The sequence below is a fragment of the Chiloscyllium punctatum genome, chromosome 8 (genome assembly GCF_047496795.1).
Source record: "Chiloscyllium punctatum isolate Juve2018m chromosome 8, sChiPun1.3, whole genome shotgun sequence".
Taxonomy (NCBI): domain Eukaryota; kingdom Metazoa; phylum Chordata; class Chondrichthyes; order Orectolobiformes; family Hemiscylliidae; genus Chiloscyllium; species Chiloscyllium punctatum.
The window spans coordinates 9,123,382-9,144,003 of NC_092746.1; the positions used below are offsets into that span (position 1 = coordinate 9,123,382).

Here is a 20,622-nt window from a genome sequence, read left to right on the forward strand (position 1 = left end):
AACCAAACTGGCAACAAAAAAGGAAACAATATGGAAGAGGAGATTCTGGTCTAAACTTGCACCATGTTGAGTCCAGAAAGCTACAGAGCGTCTAATCCAAAAGGTGAGGTATTATTCATTGAAGCTCAAGATAAGCTCAACGGAACACTGCAGGAGACCAAGCACTGAAAGGTTAATTAAATAGCAAAGCGGAGAACTAAAAATGGCAGGTGTTAGAGTCATGCTTGCAGACTAAAAGATGGTGTCCCTGACAACCAAATACTTGATGACCTGCATTTGGTCTCCCCACTCTACAGCATATCACATTGTAAGCAACAATAAATTTATCTTAAATTGAAAGAAATATACATTGATCATTCTTTTACGTGGACATGTTTGGGGCCTTGGATGTTGGACAGAGAAGTGCATCTCCGCACTGTTTCTTTCATTTAGATTAGATTACTTACAGTGAGGAAACAGGCCTTTCAGCCCAACAAGTCCACACCGACCCTCCGAAGAGCAACCCACCCAGACCCATTCCCCTAACCTGCACATCTTTGGACTGTGGGAGGAAACTGGAGCATGCAGAGGAAACCCACGCAAACTCCACACAGACAGTTGCCCGAGGCGGGAATTGAACCCACTTCTCTGGTGCTGTGAGGCAGCAGTGCTAACCACTGTGCCACCGTGCCACCCAAAGGACATGTGGGTGTCACTGGCATGGCCAGCATTTATTTCCCATCTCTAGCTGCCCTGAACAAGAAGGTGGTAAGCTGTGAACTGCTACAGTCCTTGGGATGCAGTGACACCTACAGATGCTGTTAGGAAGGGAGTACCACAAGTTCACCCAGCAACAATGGCGAAACAACTACATAAATCTGAATTTGACTGGAAATTGGATATGTGTCAATTTGATGAGTTTCATGGAGGATTTCCCTCTGAACCCTGGAGTGTCTCTCATACCAACTTTCCCATTTTGCCTATACACTATTTCCCTATGGTGCTCCACATTCATTATATTCCCCCATTTGCCACAGACAGAAGTGTTGGCCACTGCTGGGAATTCCAAAATTCCTGGTGTTGGCGCCATCTTCAAAGCCCATCTTTGCACCCAGTCAGTCTGCATGGTTCCTGTGAATTTCCACAGACATGTTGGGCAGAGACAAATTAGCACTGACTTTAGCCCTTGGATGGGGGTGGGTATGTTTGGTGCCCATGGAGCATGCCCCAAAGTGTTGATGATTGATGTAGGAGTAAGCAGTGAGCTGGAGTTCCAAATTACTGCTCTGATGTCCATGTCGGGAATTGTTGCCATTTAGTCTGGCAGGTGGGATAATAGGAAACAGCACATAGGCGATGTGATAATGAAAATGTTAATGCATGCTAATGCAAGAAAATCGGCTTCTCACTACTTCTGAGTGAGAATCTTGCCTTGCCATACAACACTTGGTTGGAAAATGGGAATATTTGCTCTCACTGCCAAGAAGCTCTTCACTGCCCATTTCATGCAATATTCCCAACTTTCTTGTCAATGGCCTCGTTGTTTTGTGCCTGGGAAGATTTCACCCATTGCTCTAAGTCAGGGCGGTGTATGACTTCAAGGGGAACTTGTTGGTGGTGGTGTTCACCTGCCAGGTGGCAGTGGACATGGTTTGGAAGGAGCCTGTCAAAGGACTATGGGTGAATTACTGCAGTGCATCTTGTTGATGGTACACACTGCTGCCATTGTGCAGTAGTGGTGGCAGGGATTAACGTTGAATATGATTGATGGAGTGCCAATGAACTTGAATGTTGTTTGAGTGTTGTTGAAGCTGCACCCATCAAGACAGGTAGAGACTACTCCATTGCACTCCTTACTTCTACCTAGTAGATGGCGAACAGGCTTTGGGAAGGGCAGAAATGTCCAGATTACAGAGGAGGAACCGCTGGATGTCTTGAAACGGTTAAAAGTGGATAAATTCCCAGGACCTGATCAGATGTACCCGAGAATTCTGTGGGAAGCTAGAGAAGTGATTGCTGGGCCTCTTGCTGAGATATTTGTATCATCGATAGTCATAGGTGAGGTGCCGGAAGACTGGAGGTTGACAAATATGGTGCCACTGTTTAAGAAGGGTGGTAAAGACAAGCCAGGGGATTATAGACCAGTGAGCCTGACCTCAGTGGAGGGCAAGTTGTTGGATGGAATCCTGAGGGACAGGATGTACATGTATTTGGAAAGGCAAGGACTGATTCGGGATAGTCAACATGGCTTTGTGCGTGGGAAATCATGTCTCACAAACTTGATTGAGTTTTTTGAAGAAGTAACAAAGAAGATTGATGAGGTTAGAGCAGTAGATGTGATCTATATGGACTTCAGTAAGGCGTTTGACAAGGTTCCCCATGGGAGACCGATTCGCAAGGTTAGATCTCATGGAATACAGGGAAAACTAGCCATTTGGATACAGAATTGGCTCAAAGGTAGAAGGCTGGGGATTGTGGTGGTGGAGGGTTGTTTTTCAGACTGGAGGTCTGTGACCAGTGGAGTGCCACAAGGACCGGTGCTGGGCCTTCTACTTTTTGTCATTTACATAAATGATTTGGATGCGAGCATAAGAGGTACAGTTAGTAAGTTTGCAGATGACACCAAAATTGGAGGTGTAGTGGACAGCGAAGAGGGTTACCTCAGATTACAACAGGATCTGGACCAGATGGGCCAATGGGCTGAGAAGTGGCAGATAGAGTTTAATTCAGATAAATACGAGGTGCTGCATTTTGAGAAAGCAAATCTTAGCAGGACTTATACACTTCATGGTAAGGTCCTCGGGAGTGTTGCTGAACAAAGAGACCTTGGAGTGCAGGTTCATAGCTCCTTGAAAGTGGAGTCGCAGGTAGATAGAATAGTGAAGAAGGCATTTGGTATGCTTTCCTTTATTGGTCAGAGAATTGAGTACAGGAGTTGGGAGGTCATGTTGCGGCTGTACAGGACATTGGTTAGGCCACTGTTGGAATATTGCGTGCAATTCCTGTTTCCTTCCTATTGGAAAGATGTTGTGAAACTTGAAAGGGTTCAGAAAAGATTTACAAGGATGTTGCCAGGGTTGGAGGATCTGAGCTACAGGGAGAGGCTGAACAGGCTGGGACTGTTTTCCCTGGAGCGTCGGAGGCTGAGGGGTGACCTTATATAGGTTTACAAAATTATGAGGGGCATGGATAGGATAAATAGACAAAGTCTTTTCCCTGGGGTCGGGGATTCCAGAACTAGAGGGCATAGGTTTAGGGTGAGAGGGGAAAGATATAAAGGAGACCTAAGGGGCAACTTTTCATGCAGAGGGTAGTACGTGTATGGAATGAGCTGCCAGAGGAAGTGGTGGAGGCTGGTACAATTGCAACATTTAAGAGGCATTTGGATGGGTATATGAATAGGAAGGGTTTGGAGGGATATGTGCCGGGTGCTGGCAGGTGGGACTAGATTGGGTTAGGATATCTGGTCGGCATGGACGGGTTGGACCGAAGGGTCTGTTTCCATGCTGTACATCTCTATGACTCTATAACTCCTGTCCTTTGACCTGTTTTGTAGCCATAACATTTCTAAACTATCCAACTCAGTTTCTGATTTATTAAAACTTCGAGAATGGGAGTTGACAGTGGGAGTATTCAGTAATTGTAATGCTTTTGAATGTCAAGGGGCGATGGTTACATTCTCTTTTGCTGAAGATGGTCTTTACTTGCTAGGCAATACTTCTCCTCTTCCTTGGCTTAAGTGGTATGGTGCCAAGGGAAGAGAAGAGGTTATTAGGAATGACTGACAAATAGATTAAGGTATGAGGAGGAAATGGTCCCTTTGAAATGTTGATAAAGGAGGAGAGGGAAATATCTCTTTCCAGGGTGGGTGTCATGCTACACGTCATGAAAATGGTGGAGGGTGATTCATTGAACACAAAGCCTGGAAGGTGAGGATAAGGGGAGCCATATCATAGTTATGGGAAGGAAGGTAGAGGGTGCAGAAAATGATACATTCATGGTTGAAAACAGCAGTGGGGGTAAATTTCCATTGGAAATCCCTAATTGTCTATGATTCAATAGAGGGAGTCTAGTGAATCTACCAGCAGCAAACACAGAAGCCTATCTTTGGAGATGCAGTTGCAGTTAGGAAACAAAGTGGTGACTGTCACTGTGTAATCAGAGTTGCTTTTTGCTAGATGCTGGGGCTTTGTCTGATGCCTATGCCTTTTGCTGGAATGGGGAAATGTGAGTTAGGGGAGCAGAGTGAAGGAGAGAGGTGTGGGGAGATGATATGAGAGTTAGGTGGAAGGAGGAACTTGCAAGAAGGGTTCAGACAACTAGGCTGAAAGAATGGGATTGGGTGAGAAACGGGAGCAACAGGCTATAAGAGTAGTGAAGAGCAGCATGGTCCCTCAGTGGTTAGCACTGCTGCCTCACATCACCAGGGATCCAACTTTGATTCCAGCCTTGGGCAACTCCACAGATCAAACGTTTGCACATTCTCCCCATTCTGTGTGGGTTTCCTCCCATAGTGCAAAGGTGTGCAGGGTAGCTGGATTGGCCATGCTAAATTGCCCATAGTGTCCACGGACGTGCAGGCTACATGGATTAGCTATGGGAAATGCAAGGTCACAGGGATAGGGTAGATGGATGGGATGCTCTTTGGAGGACTGGTGTGGACTCAATAGCCTGCTTCCACACTAGGAATTCAATGAAGGTGAGGAACAGGATGCTGAAGGGTTGTAGAGATGGAGGATGCAAAGACTGTGGTGGCAGAGGGATGCTGAAAAATGAGAGAGAGAGAGTTTTAAATTTTTCAAGAAAGAAAAGCTCAGCTATCTGGGAGACAGGAAAAACGTGCAATTACCGAGATAATGAATTCTTTGCAAATCAATATGGAACATCTACTTTCAAGCTCTATAATTTCATAACCCTACTATCTGGTGTAATAATGTAGAAATACTATTATAATGAACACTGTGTCAACTGTTAAATTTAATTCCTGAGATGCAGTTGAAAGAGTAGTAATTGTTTCATTGAAATATTCCAGCTTTGTATATATGTGATGAAACTGCATTAGCTATGACCTCACTAGTCTGTAGGCAATAGCTTTTTTTGTGTAGAAGTCTATGTCAGTTATTTTCAAAAAGCTTTTGTTGTTAACTTTACGCCTGCTATCTTATGCCAATTCAAATATTGCAGTGCCTTGGAAATTAATGCTTTCCTTTTGTGCTGCAGTTTTAGGTTTAATTTAGGTGTGGTATTTATTCAGAATATTCATGAATTATTTTATTTCTGCTTCTCTATGAGTAAAATCCACCACGTCAACACAAATATCGAAGGTATTCTTAATATTTGACTTACCTAATTGTTGTAAGGAGAGAAAAAAAATCTGGTTCCCCAACTCTTAACTGTCCTCTAAGCAATTGGGGATGGTACTGACTGTGGGCCTGGCCTGCATTGCCCACATCCAATTACATGTTTAAAAAAACTTGTATATAATTCTCTAGTTTCCTTCTGTCATCTTCTTAAACAGTGGAGAGACATGTACTGTTTTAAAATGTAAAGGAATGGTTTGTATTAAGGGAGCTTTCTAAGATTATAGTTAAGGCATCTGTAACATTTGCATCTATATCCCTTAAACCAATCAAAACCACCTGGGGAACTGCTACCTCATTAATGCCACCATTTTCCTCATTACTCTAATTTTACTTGTGTTAATTTTGAAAAAGTCTCTTCCCTGATTAAATATTACTTTCTTTGAAGGAGGGGGGGTGGGTCTACTACACTGACTTATTTACTTGTTTACCTATTATTTATTTATTGTATACCTTTTATTTACTTATCTATGATACTTAACTCTGTGATCTGCCTGTATTGCTCGCAATACAAAGCTTTTCACTGTGCCTCGATACACATGACAATAAATTCAATTGAATTGTTTGTCCACTGTAACCACTGATGCAAACTAATTATTCAGCATGTCTGCCATTTTCAATGTTCATTTTGTTCCTATTTTGCCCTTTTTTAAAAATTATTCATGTCGATGCACCATTGACCTTTATTCACACAGAAGGTGGAATGGACTGTAAAGGAAGTGTAGATGTAGATACAGTTACCACATTGAAAAAAAACATTTGAATAGCACATGAATAGGAAAGGTCTCGAGGGATAAGGGCCAAACACAGACATAGAGGACCAGTTTAGTTTGGGAAACCTAGTTGGCATGGATGAGGTGTTGTGAAGTTGTGGAACTCAAAAGAACACCCTGTAGAACTTAACTGCAATCTTTTTTAACTTTTCTCTTCCACGCAGTTCCCATCCACAGGCAGCCTGGTTGATAAGTCTTAAGTAAGAACCTGCTTCACAAGGCCTCCCAGATTAGGTAGGTGCATTGGGTGGAAGGGAGAGGATTTGTTGTACATGGGGGGGAAGAGAGTAAGGCCAAGTAGATTGACTGGGCAGCATTATGAATATACTTCTGTTCCTCCGAGACCACAGACAATGCTGTGGAGGCTTCACAGGGTCAGCCAGGTCATCTTCCAGCTGACAGGGTTTCCTGAAAGTTGGAAAACCTGACAGCCTGTTGTTACAAAATAGAATGACAGTCAACATTAAGCAGGCAACCTCATTATAATATTCAAATAACCAAACTGCTTCTGCTTCCCACCATCAAGTTAGTCACCCATTCCACATCCTGCCTCCATTAAAACCAACGACAGTTCAAAGTTAGTTATTCTTGATTAAGATATCTGGCTCTTTAACCTCTGATACACCACCAATCCACTCATTTTTGAAATGAAGATTCAGCCCAAAGTTTCACCTCTCCAACATTTGAAATGTCAGCCAGTCGTGACAAAAGTCACAGATATTCAGCATAAAAACATTTCGAATGGCCAAAAGGCTAAATTAGATGAGTGCAGCATTCTCTGAAATTTGTGACATTGAGAATGTTACAGAGGTAGGGAATGACAAGACAATGGATGGATTTAATAAACAAGGATGAGAAAATGAATGAGAACTTTAAACTGATGTGATGCCTGACAGGCAGACAGGGTGGCTCAGTGGACAGCATGGCTACCTCACTGAGCCAGGGATCCAGGTTTGAGTCCAGCCTTGGGTGGCAGCTGTCTATGTGGAGTTGGCACATTCTCCCGGTGTCTGCATGGGTTTCCATTAGGTGCTCCAGTTTTCTCCTACAGTCCAAAGATGTGCTGGTTAGGTGGATTGGCCATGCTAAACTGACTCGCAGTGTCCAGGGATGTGCAGGCTAGGTGGATTAGACACAGTAAATTTGAGGATAGGAATGGATGACTGGATCTTGGTGGAATGCTCTTTCGAGGGTCAGTGCCAACCTGATGGGCTGAATGTCCTCTTTCCACACTAGAGGAATTGTATGATTTTATGACATTGTAGCTCAGTGAGCATGTAAGTGCTGGGTGAACAGCGTCTGATGCATGTAAGAATACCACAGTACATTTTTGGATGGTAGAATATAGAAGGCAAACCGGAATGACTTTGGTATAAGACCATAAGACATAGGAGTGGAAGAAAGGCCATTCGGCCCATCGAGTCCACTCCGCCATTCAATCATGGCTGATGCGCATTTCAGCTCCACTTGCCAGCGTTCTCCCCGTAGCCCTTAATTCCTCTAGACAACAAGAACCTATCAATGTCGGCCTTGAAGACATTTAGCGTCCCGGCTTCCACTGCACTCCGTGGCAATGAATTCCACAGGCCCACCACTCTCTGGCTAAAGAAATGTCTCCGCATTTCCGTTCTGAAATGACCCCCTCTAATTCTAAGGCTGTGTCCACGGGTCCTAGTCTCCTCGCCTAACAGAAACAATTTTCTAGCATCCACCTTTTCAAAGCCATGTATTATTTTGTACGTCTCTATTAGATCTCCCCTTAATCTTCTAAACTCCAACGAATACAATCCCAGTATCCTCAGCCGTTCCTCATATGCTAGACCTGTCATTCCAGGGATCATCCGTGTGAATCTCCGCTGGACACGTTCCAGTGCCAGTATGTCCTTCCTGAGGTGTGGGGACCAAAACTGGACACAGTACTCCAAATGGGGCCTAACCAGAGCTTTATAAAGTCTTAGTAGTACATCTCTGCTTTTATATTCCAACCCTCTTGAGATAAGAGACAACATTGCATTCGCTTTCTTAATCACAGACTCAACCTGCATGTTTACCTTTAGAGAATCCTCGACTAGCACTCCCAGATCCCTTTGTGCTTTGGCTTTATTAAGTTTCTCACCATTTAGAAAGTAGTCCATTCCTATATTCTTTTTGCCAAAGTGCAAGACCTCGCACTTGCTCACGTTAAATTCCATCAGCCATTTCCTGGACCACTCTCCCAACCTGTCTAGATCCTTCTGTAGCCTCCCCACTTCCTCAGTACTACCTGCCTGTCTACCTAACTTTGTATCATCGGCAAACTTCGCTAGAATGCCCCCGGTTCCCTCATCCAAATCATTAATATATAATGCGAACAGCTGTGGCCCCAGCACCGAACCCTGCGGGACACCACTCGTCACCGGCTGCCATTCTGAAAAAGAACCTTTTATCCCAACTCTCTGCCTTCTGTTAGATAGCCAATCCTCAATCCATCCCAGCAGCTCACCTCGAACACCATGGGCCCTCACCTTGCTCAGCAGTCTCCCGTGTGGCACCTTATCAAAGGCCTTTTGAAAGTCCAGATAGACCACATCCACTGGGTTCCCCTGGTCTAACCTACTTGTTACCTCTTCAAAAAATTCCAACAGGTTTGTCAGGCATGACCTCCCTTTACTAAATCCATGTTGACTTGTTCTAATCAGACTCTGCTCTTCCAAGAATTTAGAAACCTCATCCTTAATGATGGATTCTAGAATTTTACCAACAACCGAGGTTAAGCTGATTGGCCTATAATTTTCCATCTTTTGCCTTGATCCTTTCTTGAACAAGGGGGTTACTACAGCCATCTTCTAATCGTATAATTATGTTTGGAGGAAACAAAGATTTCAGCAGGTGATGCTCACGTGTAATCAGGTACTCTTAGTAATAGCGTGGGTGTGTGGTCTGAAGTTGAGGGTGGGTCAAATATGACACCAAGTTTGCAAATAAGCTGTTCAGGATCAGACTGTTGCCATGGAGAGGAATGGGATCTGTCACTAGGAAACAGAGTTAGATGGCTGATGTTGTGCACAGGATGAATTTTGTCTTTTGAGTCCGTATCTAAGCTCATTTACTCTACAGCTGAGGAATTTCTTAAACTTAAATTTCAATGCGAAGAAAAGTGCTAATTCTTCCAGCTGATCAGTGGCTATCAACAGTGCATTTAGCATTCAGCAGCTCAGTTGTTGATAGATGAGTAGGACAAGGAGTAACTTGGTCTGAGTCTGCTATATTTAATTTACTCTACCCCAAAGAATCAATTAATACCAATACATGCTAATTTTTGCACTGCAGATTCATGGTATCACAAACCTGCATTCTGCAGAAGTTCTGAAAAAGTGTCAGACTCAAAACGTTAAATGTTTCTCACTCCATAGATATGGGCAGACCTGCTGAGTTTCTCCAGCATTCTGTTCAACATCATCGAACTGACATTAGGTGCCCAAACTAATGTCATATAAAATTCTCACAGCCGTGCAAGATTTCAGATACCTCCTTTGCTGAGGGAGTAGTTACACATGAATAGAAAGAAAAAATTTGTTGCAGTGTCCAAGCGGCAACCATCAACATTGGTCAAACTGCATCCATCTTCATGATGGTCTACCTCCTTCTGACTACAGCACTGTTCTTGACAAAGTGGTTATATCAGATGTTGATGACCTCCTTGACTTCCATCAGTGGGTTAGTTAGACTGGAAAATGCAGAACCTACTGTTTGTTTTGTTGATGTTGCGAACTTCCAGTGACCTGGGAACTAGTTCAATAATTATTACAACAGATTTTTCAAAGGCTTCTAACAGGGTTGATCATACAATTGTGGCAAAGAAGTTGATAAAGTTAAACGTTGTTTGTCATATTCTTGCCAAATGCATTGCTGTCATTCTTCGCAATTACATGTGTCAGATACCAATGGCTGTCTGGGTATTTCTTTCAAAGAAAGTGAGGACTGCAGATGCTGAGGATCAGAGTTGGGTGTGTGGTGCTGGGAAAGCACAGCAGGTCAGGCAGCATCCAAAGAGCAGGAGAGTCAATGTTTCGGGCATAAGTCCTTCATCAGGAATGAGGTTTATGGGCTGAGGGGCTCAGAGATAAATGGGAGGGGGTGGGGTTGTGGGGAAGAGAGCTGGGAAAGTGATAGGTAAATGAAGGTGAGGGAGAAGGTGATAGGTCGGGGGGGTGGAGCAATAGAAGGCGAAGGTGGACAGGTCAGGAGGGCGGTGCCGAGTTGGAGACTTGGACTGGGATAATCTGGGGGGGGGGGGGCGGTGGGGGAACTGAGAAAACTGTTGAAATCCACATTCATCCCGCGTGGTTGCAGGGTTCCAAGGTGGAATATGAGGCGTTCTTCCTCCACGTGTCAGATGGTAAGTGTTTGGCGGTGGAAGAGGCCAGGACCTGCATGCCTTTGACTGAGCGGGAGGGGCAGTTGAAGTGTTCAGCCATGGGGCAGTGGGGTTGGTGGGTGTGGATGTCCCAGAGATGTTCTCTGAAACGATCCGCAAGGAGGCATTCTGTCTCCTCGATGTAGTGGAGACCACATCAGGTGCAACAAATGCAGTAGACGACATTGGTGGAGGTACAGGTAAATTTCTGTCAAATGTGGAAGGATCCTTTGGGGCCTCAGACGGAATTGAGGAGAGTGGTGTAGGCGTAGGTTTTGCAATTCTTGCAGTTGCAGGGGAAAGTGTCAGGAGTGGGATATGGGCTGATTGGGGGCGTGGACCTGATGAGGGAGTTGCGGAGGGGATGGTCTCTCCAGAATGCTGGAAACAGATGCGGTGGAGGCAGAGGAATTGGGAATAAGGGATGGCGTTTGTACGGGAGGAGCATTCCAGAGTGACCATTCCTTTCACCAGTTTCCTCATTTCCCCTCTCCCAACATTATCCCAGTCCCAAGTCTCCAACTCAGCACTAAGGTGTCCATCACCTTTCCCATCTATCCACTCCACCTCCCCCTCGACCTATCAGCTTCTCACAAACCTTCATCTACCTATTGCTTTCTCAGCTACTTTCCCCACCACCCCACCCCCCTACCCCTCTCCCATTTATCTCTCAGCCCCCTGGCCTCCAAACCTCATTTCTGATGAAGGGCTTATGCCTGAAATGTCGATTCTCCTGCTCCCTGGGTATTTCTATCAACCTGTTCAGACATGTTATTAAACGCCTCTGGATCAGAAAATCTGGGTTCAAACTGCTCTAGAGATTGGAACATTACTACTGCACCACAAGAGCCCTCCCCTAAATAAACAGTCATCTTATGTAGATTTTTCAATCACCCTATTCAGACACACCTTTGTAGCAGGTGGGATTTGAAGCGAGGTCGCCTGGTTTCACTGTAACACTGCGTCACAAGAGCACAACCACAACTGCTGACTATGCATTTTCCTTACCAATCTGCTCAGAGTTGTTATTCGATACCTCTGGAGCACTTGGGAACCAATATCCAAAGGTGTTCAATTAACAGGGCATGAAAGAATCAAAATAACAGCAAGTGCGCTTCAGGGCATTTAGCTAAGGCCAATTATTTCCCTCATTCTCATTAATGATGCTCTCTTTTCTTCTAGCCTCAAGACTACGAATAAGTGGACGATCTGACAGCTGTGGAGTCTGAGCCATGGGATGCGGTTCCTAATGAACAGGAAAGTTTCGACACTTTCAATGAATGATGTAGGGAAAATAGTAGTTTATTGAATTCTTCTAAATGTAATGCAGGAAAGTAGACATCAGTAGACATGAAATACATGACGAGGGGAAGGTAAGGACTGCAGATGCTGAAGATCAGAGTCGAAGAGTGTGGTGCTGGAAAAGCACAGCTGAGGAGCAGGAGAATCAATGTTTCAGGCAAAAGCCCTCCATCAGGAATCATGACCCTCGACATAAAGTTATGCTATTACACACTGGCAAAGTTGATAATCTTGCAGGTCCTAGATGTATATATATTCATGTTGACTTGAAGTGAGATAGTCAAAAAATATCGCAACACGTTGATTTTGGTCACAGAATTGTGATGGCATAGAAGGAGGCCATTCAGTCCATCATGCCTGTACCAGGTCTTCAAACAAGCATCATTGCCTCACAGTGCCAAAGACCTGGGTTCAATTTCCACCTCAGGTAACTGTCTGTATGGATTTTGCACATTCTCCCCGTGTCTGCGTGAGTTTCCTCCCACAGTCCAAAAATGTGCAGGTTAGGTGAATTGGCCATGCTAAATTGCCCGTGCTGTTAGGCGAAGGGGTAAATGTAGGGGAATGGGTCTGGGTGGGTTGTTCTTCGGAGGGTCGGTGTGGACATGTTGGGCCAAAGGGCCTGTTTCCACACTAAGTAATCTAATCATTATCTAGCATCAACCTTTGTTTTATCCCACATTTTTTCAGATCCAAATAATCATCCAATGCTCTCTTAAATTCTTCAATTGAACCCACCTTCACTTCATTTCCTGATTTTCAGATTCCGTCATCCCTTATAGAATCCCTAACCATGGCCCCATGTTGATTTACACTGGTTACATCCTTCACTTTGTTAAATGTGTGTGACACCCTTGCTTCATACTTGTGCAAACCAACCAGAGAGAAAGAATGCAGAAGTGTGTGCTGATCTTGACCTCACACCCTCAGTATGAGTTATAACATTGCCTTTCATGCCCCAATTCTTTTCATTCTGCAAACAAGAAGAGTTAATATTTGTAATAAGTTTTGAAAACCTGTCCTATAAACATTTTCAAAATTGATTCCATACCCCGAACAATCAAGGCAATTCGGAATTTGTATAGATTTGACCCTGTAAGATCAGAATGGAAAGGAACTGGTGCAGCTCAATTTGTTATATGATTTGGGTCCTCAATGAAGTACTTAAATGATTAATTCAAAATACCCATTGCCTGTAATGTAGACAAGATGTACTGACTTGTAAAATTAATATATTTTTATTTCAACATTATCCTTCCTTCAATATTCTGCTGAATTTGTCTATTTTTGTTGCAATGTTACACATTTGCCTGTTTTTAACCTAATTATTTAAGTCGAGACATAATTTCTTGAAAGTCAGTTACGCTGCAATCTAGCCTTTGGGTTGTGAATGTGCTTTTTGAATAAATAACTGTGGCATTACTTTATTAGTACTAGCAGACAGTTTAAAGGCACTTTACTCTGGTTTGGAATTAACGTTAATAAATGCTGATCATGCCAGTGGTGTTCACATTGCACGTATGAATAAGAAAAAGATAAAATAAGTCTTCTAACCCATTGCACCACCCAATACCTGCATACTTCAATACATATGAAATTGTTTCTATATATCTGACCTCTGTCCATATGCCTTAATTGCAAAAATACTGTCTGCATAATGGTGAAGAGGTAGGATGGGGGTATTTTGTTTCAACCTATATTCCCATGGTTTTATAAAACTAGCCACATGCAAAATCTCAAGCTGCTTTTGTTTATAAAAGAGATCATTCTAACCATCTCAGGAAGTGAAATATAGTGCATTACGTTATGCATGTGGAGATTAAAATGAAATTTTTAAAACCTCCCGTGCTGTAAATATTTAATATGCCTATCAGATGAAGATCGTTACTGTCTTAAAAAGAACGAGGCATTGCAGAGGGATGAAAGAACTGAATTGGCTTTCTCATTGTCATGTGACTCGATCAACCATTTTAGTGGATTGCTAATTTGCATTAGACCAAGTGTAGCTCACAACTGACAACACTAATTATGGCAACTTTATAGTTTAGATGATGCAATGTAGTATCTATTCCTACCCCCCCTCTAAAAAAATAAAATGACAATATGCATTATCTTTGCTATGCTATTTGTGGGAGAGTTAAAGGCATGCACAGATGTAGAAGTGCAGTGCAGTCAAGAATCTACAATAGTAATTTTAAATTAGAATAGTTTTAGACTGGTGTGGACACAATGAACTTGATGCTGTAGATCTCTATGACTAAATTGACAGTGCCTAGGCCTCAGTTCCCTAATAGACATAATGTCACTATAATCAACATCATTGGTATATATAACATTTGTACATGAACTCTCTGATCTGATGGATTCCAAACTAATTGATTACTGAGCAAGAGAATGAAGAGAGCTTCAAGATACTTTAGAAATACAGTCTCATGATAAAGTCAATCAAAATTTAAATATGACTAATAACGCTATTATTTATCATGTTGAATAAACAGACCTTTAGTCCTAAGATAGCATTACTGTTCATAGTGACATTGAAACTCAATAATTTAACAAAATCTTTTCCTATTTACAGCATTATGCTATTAGGTTACATTTCATTCTATTTTACATTATTTTATGGATAAATTTTGCCAGATATTTCATTCTGCTCCAGTACAAAACAAAGTCCCATTACATCGCAAATAATTTCACTGAGCTACCTCACTCAGAACTAGAGACATGCTCTCTATCAGATGCAGGCCAATTTGTACTACTGCCCAAGATTCAAATGCGTAATCATCTAAATAGAAGGCAGATGAGCTATTCCTGTGATATTACTTCAGTACCTTCTGATAATGAGGCAGATGTAGTCATTTTTTGACTTTAATTCAGTAGCTTCTGGTTGAGGTAAGTGCTGCAATACCTGTACTATTAGCTTACCCACAGACATTATTTCTTGTTTTTATTTAATTAATTAGAATATGATCCAACTAGTGTCTCATGATTTTTCCACATTTAATCAATTTAAGGTGATTAATTTTAAGTGCATTACTCTATGCTTCTCCAATGAAAATTGTAATGTTAGATTTGTATTTTATAACTCAAGCTCATTCCGCCTCACCACTGTGGTAGTAAATGCTTCTTTTAGGTACTATATTTGATCATAAACATATTTAATGGAGTACTTACACCATTAGCACCCTTTTAAAAAAACAGCTCCAAGTAGTTATGAATTTTAACGTTCTTCTATTCCATAATTTTGTCTTGAATTTAAAATGTTATTCTTTAAGCAGGGAATATTGCTGAGATATTTGCAGGAATTGAATAGCCGAGTTTCTAAGCCTGACGATGCAAGGGAGTCACATTAACATTGGTAGACACGCCCATTAACCAGCTGTGCTTCATTGTTTTTTGTAATTTCGCTGTGCATATGTTAGCTCATATGCTCCTCACAATTAAGCCACAGCTAATTCCCTGAATATATTAGTACTTATTGAGAAAGCGTGGAATTACAGAAAAAAAAATCAAAAGCTATTAAACAGCACTGCACTTTTCAGAAACGAAATAGTGGCAAAACCTCCAAGGAGTTCAAAGAGAAAAGCAGGACAATTTAAAGCATATTTGCATTGCCATGTGATATTATTGTTGGTAAATTTTGCATCTGTTTGTGCACAGCAGAATCACAAGAATAACCAGCGCTACTACTTTTAGTAGTTAAGATTTACATTATGATTCTGAGGATACTCAGAACAGTTCTCTTCAAATCATACCACCTCAGAAAACGCAGGTGGAGCCTCAGCTCAATACTTCAACTAAAAAGGGCATCAGTGACAATACAGCAGTCTCCAAGTGATTTAGTTATCAGAGTAGGAACTCCCGCTGGCTTCAAGGAACAGGACTTGAATAGAAACCAAAACCATGGGCAACATTACATGGCAGTGGTGAAAGTCCTAATGGTCAACCCGAAAACTAGTAGCAAACCCATTAATGGTTATTTTCAGAAGCTATGATACGTGTCAAGGTCATCAGACAATAGGAGAAGGGTTTCAGCCACTTTAACAATGCAGATGCTGCCTCCAATAGCTTTCCACCAAAGAGCTGCAAACTCTTCAGTTGCAAAGCACAACTGGGAGCGGTGGTTGCTCTTGGCACTGCAGTTGGTCAGCAGGAGTCACCAGGAAGGAGGTCCCACAACCTAGGTAAGTGGTTGGGCTCACACAGTCAGTCAGGTATGTCCCAATGAGGGAATGTGGGTGCCACCATTCCGACTGGTCATGTCTGCAGTTGACATTGTCACAGACTTATGTTTAAAGCCAAATACTGTGGATGCTGAAATCTGAAATTAAATAGAAAACTCTAGAGAAACTCATCAAGTTCAGCTAACAGATCTTTGTTTTCTCATCTGCTCCCTTTCTCTGCCTTTCTACTTGCTTAAATATCTGTTTTATGTTTCTAACATTTTCTACTTTGGATGAAAGAACCTTGTATGTTAACCATGTTTCTTCTAGAAAGAGAGGACTGCAGATGCTGGAGAGTCAGTGTCGAAAAATGTGGTGCTAGAAAAGTACAGCAGATCAGGCAGCTTCCAAGGAGCAAGAGTGTTGACACTTCAGGCATAAGGAATTCCTGATGAAGGGCTTATGCCCGAAACATCGACTCACCTGCTCCTCCGATGCTGCCTGACCCGCTTTGCTTTTCCAGCACCACATGTTTCAACTGTGTTTCTTCCTCCACTCTAGCTGTTGGTAAATAGAAGGACATTGGACCAGACCAATTTACTTGCAACAAATTCCACCGTCTTTCTTTCTCTCTCTCGGATGATTCAACTATTAGCTGAATGTAGGACTTCACTTCTGTTCGTATGGTAATATGGCAACATTTCATGGCTAATTTTGGGAAAACTATCTGAACAATTCAAGACAAATTGTTTTTGGAAAAGTGGATAATAGATAAAATAAACTCTACACTCCTTTGTCCAAATACCCTTTTCCTGCTGCTTTCAGTAGTTATTATCAGTGGTTGTAGGGCAGCAGAACAATTCCATTACATGGTCTCTTGTCACAATCAAATTAGAATCAAACAGTTTTGCATGAAAATTGAACATGACAGCAGCATCTGGCCAACAATTTATCTATGGTCTATGAATCTTAAATAAAACAATCATGCTATTTGATCCCATTCTGGTCCCCTCATTCCTCGGATGCTGCCTGACCTGCTGTGCTTTTCCAGCACCACTCTTATCTCGACTCTAATCTCCAGCATCTGCAGTACCCACCTCCACCCATTTCCATACACCTTAGGTGTCGTCAGATGAGGCTAGGTGCAGTTTTAACATTCTTACTGAATTTGATGAAACAGTGCTATGAGATCCAGAGTTGTAAGGCAACTAACTGTTGTGCTGGAAGGGATCCTTGCTTTTCTAGATAAAATGTAACTAGATAAAATTGTATCTGTATATCAATCTACCTGTAACTTTACTTGGTATCTACTGTTCCAAATCCTATGAGGTGATGCACAAGCTTATATTAAATGCTGATTTAGCATAGTAAATGAGGACTTGTTTTTTTTAGTTCCAAGACGTTGAAAAATTGACATCAATCATCCACATCAAATTTTAACTGGCATTTGCCACATCCTATCAATTAACTGGTAAACTTAAATGCTATCTGATTAGTTTTTGCCTTTTGGTAGAAAGTCATATTTTACACCTGGTCACTTGTGTGTCCTCAGAAATTTCAGTTACAAGTATCCCAAAGTTAAACTGTATAACATTGTTGAGTTCAGTGGGAAAAAATGTCACTGGTTAAAAATGGCTAATAACAATTAGTAATACTGGATTAGTGGTGCTGGAAGAGCACAGCAGTTCAGGCAGCATCCAACGAGCAGCGAAATCGCGTCTCGGGCAAAAGCCCTTCATCAGGAATAAAGGCTTTTGCCCGAAACGTCGATTTTGCTGCTCGTTGGATGCTGCCTGAACTGCTGTGCTCTTCCAGCACCACTAATCCAGTATTTGGTTTCCAGCATCTGCAGTTATTGTTTTTACCCCAACAACAATTAGTAACCCTACTTTTGACTTCTGTTGGACTAGTGTGTCACCCTGTGGTATACATGGGTTTTAATTAAGATAACATTCAAATATTTATTAAGTAGCAGGAAAGAATAAGATTTTCATGTGTATGAATCTAATTATACATGTGCAATAAAACTTTTGTTACTTGGGCTGGTATAACAAAACTATAACCAATGTCTTTCCATTTCAATGTAGGCTTTCTTTACTTCGAGATAGACTGGAAATTGTGTGTCTTTTTTTTTCCCACTGGTACTACGACAACACAGTCTGCACCATAAGCACAAGACACTCAAGATGGTTCACTGATAGGTGAATGCAGGGTCCCTGGGGAAGATGTTGTAAACAAAAACTCAACTGAAGAAAGGATTGAGGTGTTTTCTAAAGGAGCAGAGTGAACTAAATAGGCAGTGGAATTTAGAGAGAGAAATGCAATGAGATGTGCCAAATGACACACCTGTCAAACTATATTAGATTCAGCCCTTCTTAACACATTGCAAAAACAGAGAGCATGTAACAGGAAATATTTTAATCACTTATAGTGAGCAATTGTATTTATAATTGGTGAGTTTGGACATATTAAATCATCTGTATGAAAGACATTTGCATTCACTCCTCGATCATTGTTAAATTATAAAATTACGTTAATTCCTACATCAAATAAGCTTCTTGTACTGGCATCCTCAAAGTAAAACAAATTATAAAATAATAACATTGTTACTGTTCATTCTTATGTCTGCATTTTGAAGCAAGACCTGGTTGCTTCCTACTAAAATCATCAATATCTTTACATGACTGAGCTTGCATGTGGGCATCTGACAAACCTATACCTGGCATGAGTTTAATACTCACATCTGCAAGTCTGAAGGCTGATAAACAGCAATGCACTATTACAACGAATGTTTTAATGTAAAATGTACATGCGTGTAACTGGGCAAAGTGAAAGTGTGGAAATGGTCGGTTTCGTTGGTTTTTCGTATATCTGTTACAACTATACGTGTTGTTGACTGCAGTGGGAGATAGATGTGTGTCAATCCTTACCTGTCCCTTGACCAGGCTGGCTGCAAACTGCCTCATGACTGCCTCCACAGTGTAGGCGCTGGACCAACCCCGCGGGGTCAGCAGCTCCATGCAGATCGCGCCTCCGTCCAGCACGTAGCCGTTCTCCAGCCGGGGGCTCAGCACCCTCATGAAGGGCGGGGAGAAGGGGAAGTTATCCGGGAAGTTGAGGTTGAGCAGGATGCACTCGGTGCTCGTCTCCTTCATGTCCTGCCACAGCGCCGAGTCCTTGTCCACCTGCAGCAGCTTGACGTTCCACTCGAAGAGGTTGTCCTCCACCAGCTCCACGCTGATGAAGTGATCCGTCAGCTTGCGGATGTCCTGCAGCTCCTTCATCAGCCGGCGGCTGCGGACCTGAGCGCAGTGCTGCTTGTTGGGGGGCTGCCCGGGGATGGAGCTGCTGCTGCCGCCGGTGCTGCTGCTGCTGCTGCTGCTGCCGGCCGGGGGCACCTTGCTGCCGGCCTGCTGTTTGTCCTTGTTGCTGTCCTTGATGGAAGGGGGTGGTTGCTCGGACCTCTTGTGGCTGTGTTGCTGCTGATGGTTGTTGTGATAGTGGTGGTGGTGGTCAGACTGGAGCAGGATGCTCTCGTTGCCCGAGTTGCACTGCTTGCTGGCGTTTTTCTGGCTTTTGGGCGCCTTGCGGGAGCCCTGGTGTCTCGCACCGTCCGTGTCTCGGTCGTGGAGGCGAATCAGACCAATCTTCCGGAGCAGGGTAGCCATCTCTCGGTGAATCTCGACAAGAGTTTTCTTCGGGAGAATTTAAAAGCAGTCGAACGCGAGGAACCAAATGGGCGGGGGGGTGTGGGGGGGGGAGGAGGAAAAATGCTGTTTGACGCAGCTCATGCACGTTGGAATAAAATCATTTCTTTAAAGGAAAAGCCCATCGATAGAATAAGTCCCTCGGCTCAAAAAAAAAGTATCGATTCGCAGAGAGTGTCCGCAGCTTCGATTGTGGCAACAGATGAAAATGTTTCTTTTTGTGGTTCGGATGTTCTATCTTGCGAGAGAGAGAAATAAAAACAAAATCCAGGTTTTCAAAGAGAGAGAAAAATAATTAAAGATGAAGCAAGCTCCGGCCCAGCCCCCAAGATCTGTGACAGGGTTGTGAGGAGATAGGATGTCTCTGGGTGCGCTGCAGGATCAGCTCGGCGGCGGGCTCCGGGCGCTCCTCATTGCGGCTCTCCTCACCGTCCGGGGGCAAGTTCTCCTCTGCACTCGCAGCTCCACACTCGACGTGCGAGACGCAGCTTCGGTGTATTAACCACCGACTTGCACGTCAGCCCCCTCCCCGCCCCCCCCCAACACACACACACACACACACAGAACTGCTGCCTCCTACGTCAAAACCGTGCTTAAAGATTTATCACCAGCACGAATCAGGAAAGAGAGGGAGACAGACAGAATCAAAAGCCCCTCTCTTAGATTTAAATTCAAAGGGCATCTGACATCTCAAGATTCGCTCGATTTTTCTATGCACCAGTTAAAAGGGTCCGGTCCTGCCTCTTTTGTGTGTCTCCGAGGCGTTTGCGTGAAACCTATCCTTTTTATTTTTTTTTGCAAAAAACAAAATCACAGGCATCACAAAGAAAATACGGGATTTCGGGCGCTACCCTGCCATAGCTGTTGGGGGCGAGGTGGGCTGGGGGTGGGGAACCGATTGGGAATTTGCTCGGTTAAGTCATAACGTCCTCTGAACAGAGA

The 20,622-nt window shown here is 43.0% G+C and overlaps 1 protein-coding gene across 1 annotated transcript in view; it reads right to left on the bottom strand.

Annotated features, from left to right (window-relative positions):
* Positions 1 to 20,169, bottom strand: part of ube2ql1 (ubiquitin conjugating enzyme E2 QL1) — a 41,458-nt gene extending 21,289 nt beyond the window's left edge. Inside the window, exon 1 of the mRNA XM_072575151.1 lies at positions 18,904 to 20,169. Within this exon, the coding sequence (XP_072431252.1) occupies positions 18,904 to 19,641 (738 nt within the window). The 5' untranslated portion in view covers positions 19,642 to 20,169. The remainder of the gene's footprint in view (positions 1 to 18,903) is intronic.
* Positions 20,170 to 20,622: the final 453 nt, after the last annotated feature.